Raw genomic sequence first — 3,819 nt, forward strand, 5'->3', positions numbered from 1 at the left:
TTAAACCCGGATCAGGGGGATACTCACTGTCCCGGTTAAACCCGGATCAGGGGGATACACACTGTCTCGGTTAAACCCGGATCAGGGGGATACTCTGTCTCGGTTAAACCCGGATTAGGGGTTACTCACTGCCCCGGTTAAACCCGGATTAGGGGGTATTAATTGTCCCGGTTAAACCCGGACCAGGGGTTACCCACTGTCCCGGTTAAACCTCGACCAGGGATACTCACTGTCCCGGTTAAACCCGGAGCGGGGGTACACACTATCCCGGTTAAAACCGGACCAGGGGGTACTCACTGTCCCGGTTAAAACCGGACCGGGGGTACTCACTGTCCCGGTTAAACCCGGACCAGGGGATACCCACTGTCCTGGTTAAACCCCGACCAGGGGTTATGCACTGTCCCGGTTAAACCCGGACCGGGGGTACGCACTGTCCCGGTTAAACCCGAATCCGTTGGATACTCACTGTCCCGAGTAAACGCGGAGCGAGGGGTTACTCTGTCTCGGTTAACCGGGGACGTGGTCTACCGAGTTCCGGTTAAGCCCGGAATCGGGGGTACACTAACCTGGTTAACCGGGTCATGGGGTACCCCCAACCCAATTAGCCGAAGTCGGGGGTGGGGGGGGGGGATGTTGGTGAGTGGTGGTACTCTATCCGGGTTAACCGGGTCAGGGAGAGGGATGGGTTACTCTGTCCCGGTGAAAGCCCCTACTGCGGGCGGGCTCGGAAGGGGCGCTGCTGCACCAGGATTGAGAGCAGTGCGGGCTGGAAGGCGCCGCCGGGAGAAGGCGCTCGGTGCCTGCGCTCGATCCTAGAGCTCAGTACCCCACCGCTAACCTCCGGGAGTGGGGAGGTCCGGGGCCGCGCTCAGGCAGCATCACCCCGGCCAGGGCTATATCTGCAGGAAACCCTTTCGGAGAGCCAGGGATCCGAGGGGCAACGATCCCTGGCAGCACTACACCCCCAACCACACCACCCCCCACCACCACCACCACCACTATACACACACACACACATACACAACCCGAGCAAACACCTTCCAGACAGGGGTCCGGACTGCGGGGGGAGCCGGCTCGGTAACCGGGGGCGGGGTATCTCTGCTTCCTAACTTCCAGCTGGAATTCACCAGTTATACCTCTGTGTGTTTGCATGGGGGAGGTAAGGAGCACAGGGACAGGGCCAGATTCAGAGTGTAGAGACTCGGGCTCCCAATCCCATTAATACAATCCTGCCCAGTTGCATTGCTTCCTGTCCCAGAGAGACCTGTATCCCCTCTCTCCCAGCCGCTTCTTTCACCTACCACCTCCGGCCGGGGTTGGGGGGGGGGGGGGGGGGGGGAGCTGTTCCAGAAGCTTGTCGATGGAATTTGGTTAAGCAAAGGTAAAACAGCCCGTCTCAATCCTTATGTTCTTTGCTAAATCTGTTGTTCTTTGAAACATGCGAAAAAAAATCCCTTGCTTTTTATTTAATCCAGATGTGTTTTAAACACCCGCCAAATTCCACATCTGCCACTCAGGGGAGTGGGAACAGAAACCGATCCCGTCGTTTTCATGCGGTACAATTTATCCCAGACTGACAAGCTGATAAAGCCGAAGGTAGACTCGACCCCGCATTCATACCGCACGCACTGAGAATTAATGAAACATTCACTCCGTTAGCTCGGAGTCAGGCCGCTGCTGGGAAAAAAAGTTTTGTCTGTGCGTTTGTGTGTGGGTGAGTGAAATCGCTTCCTACCGTTTTGTCCAGCTCCAAGTGTGAATAAACACCAAGTGATCCATAGGGGTGCCGTGGTTCCCATTCTGTTCAACATCAATCCTCGCCAAATTCCGACTCTTCCCCGGAGAGGGCCTTTTTCTTGTGGGTGTGTGTTGGAGGGGGGTAGAGTAGGGTGGTAGATGTTTTTTTTTTATAAATTCCACTCCTGATCTCTCTTGATGTCCAGCTATATTTCCGTGTATGTCGATATTCCTCTTTCCGCGTCTCTCTCTCTCACACCACACACCGCTCTCCAGCTCCTGTCTTATTTTCCGAACGCCAGTTTCTCTCTCTAACCAAATAAAAACACAATTACGGAAGAAAAAAAAGATTGTGTCCTTTTTAAGCTTCGGATGGTGTCACTTCCTCTCCGGTAGCCGGTTTTTGAATGTTTCTCTCTGTTACATCCTATCGGGGATGGTCTCACAAGCACGCCAGAATGCTTTCCTAGATAACACGGAAAACCCTCCCAGTAACAGACAGACAGATAGAGAGAGAGAGAGAGACCCTCTGAACCCGTCACACAAAATGACTGGCTTGCTCTTTCCGTGGAAAAAAAATTACAGCCTTCCGCAAAGGAGGTTAAAAAACAAGACTTCACTCTCATCCGCATGAAACCTCCGCCAAAAAAAAACTTCAAAATAGGCACAAGGTTGAGCGAGGGTGCTGTTCTCTCTTTCTCTCTCTCTGTGGAGGACCTCTGGTGCGTTTTGTTAGACACAGCGCCCGTAGCCTCCTGCCCGTGTGTGTGTGTGTCTCCGTATGAGTGTGTGTGTCTCTCTCTCTCTCTCTCCTCTCTTCTCCTCTCTCTCTCTCTCTTGGGCAGTTCTGTTCGCTTGAGGATGTCGAAAGCATTAAAAACGGAGCCTCTCACATTACACACACACACGCCCTCCAGAGCCGTGTTTAAAACCATCTCAAACATCACCCACAACACATTCCCAGCTCTCTCCCTCACACACGCACCAAACCGCCTCTCACTCTTACCCCTTGCTTAAGATACACTTAGCTCCCAAGCCATCAAGAAACGCTGACACGTTTAGGGGCGACACGTTGAATTGTTTTGGGTGTGTGTGTGTGTTTACGAGTGTGTTCAATTCTACCAACCAACCCCCGCCCATCAACGCCTCGCCAGCCCACGTTTAGGTACTGAAAAAGTTATCTCACCGCTCAAAGCAGTCGAGTCTGCGTTGAGGGAACTGTCAGTGCAGCTCTGTCATGTTCAGAGGTAATCTCCCTCTCTCTCCGTCTCTCTCTCTCTCCTCAGAGGGTTGTCCTCCGCCCGGGGATACTCCGATTGGGAAGTGCTCCCGTTTATTTTCAACGCATTTACCAGTCATTTCGGGAGCTGAAGTCGTCCCGGCTCCGTTAGAAGTGAACTAGGTGGCGAATCAGCCACGCTCCCTCTCACTGTTATGTTATACATGTGTTTATATACCTCTGTATGAGGTCAAACCCCCACACCCCGGCCTCCTACGGTACAGGGGAAATAGCCCCAGACTATTCAGCCTCTCCCTATAGCTCAAACCCTGCCAACACCGTTGTAATTCCTTTCATGCGGACACTGTTTTCCCTCTGAGAGAGCCGGGTGAAAGCTGCTGTTAGCAGTGGTACGTACCTCCCTACCCAGCACCAAGCTGAGACCCAGAGTGTGCAACAGGATTTTGGGATGGTGGGGAAAGAGAGAGAGAGAGAAGGGATGGGGAGGTTAAACCGAGGGAACGGGTGCAAGGTTCTGGTGTTTATCGGCCGCTACTTGGTGTTTTCACTGTCCTGCAAAAGCTGGCGTCACCTTCCCCAAAAGTCAGACTGCGGGTGCAGTTACCAGTTCTGGCACGATTGTTTCACAGGGGGCTCCCGCTTTCCATCTCTCTCCCTTGGCCAGCTCAGCGGGGAGATGCACCAGAACAGCCTTTCACTGCTGCACTCACACATCGAACGCCTCGCAATGTTCAGAACCTGCCGCTTGCCACAACCGAAGCCCACCCCCTCCCTCGTAAAACCCGGACCGTGGCCCGGAGCGGCTACCTCTCTTTCAGGGCCGTTTAATCTTAGACAATGGG

The 3,819-nt window shown here is 53.6% G+C and overlaps 1 protein-coding gene across 5 annotated transcripts in view; it reads right to left on the reverse strand.

The window, feature by feature from the left end:
• Positions 1-3,314, reverse strand: part of LOC109911439 (neuropilin-2-like) — a 100,927-nt gene extending 97,613 nt beyond the window's left edge. For 2 of the 5 annotated variants that reach the window (XM_048598635.1, XM_048598637.1), the window contains exon 1: positions 1,736-2,692. In XM_048598635.1, coding sequence (XP_048454592.1) covers positions 1,736-1,811 — 76 coding nt within the window. In that variant the 5' untranslated portion in view covers positions 1,812-2,692. Of the gene's footprint in view, positions 1-1,735; positions 2,695-2,743; positions 2,821-2,923 lie in introns of those variants that run through there. The other 3 variants (XM_048598634.1, XM_048598633.1, XM_048598636.1) reach the window with 3 other exon arrangements.
• Between the last annotated feature and the right edge of the window lie 505 nt (positions 3,315-3,819).

Source organism: Rhincodon typus, chromosome 7 (genome assembly GCF_021869965.1).
Source record: "Rhincodon typus isolate 14 chromosome 7, sRhiTyp1.1, whole genome shotgun sequence".
Taxonomy (NCBI): Eukaryota; Metazoa; Chordata; class Chondrichthyes; order Orectolobiformes; family Rhincodontidae; genus Rhincodon; species Rhincodon typus.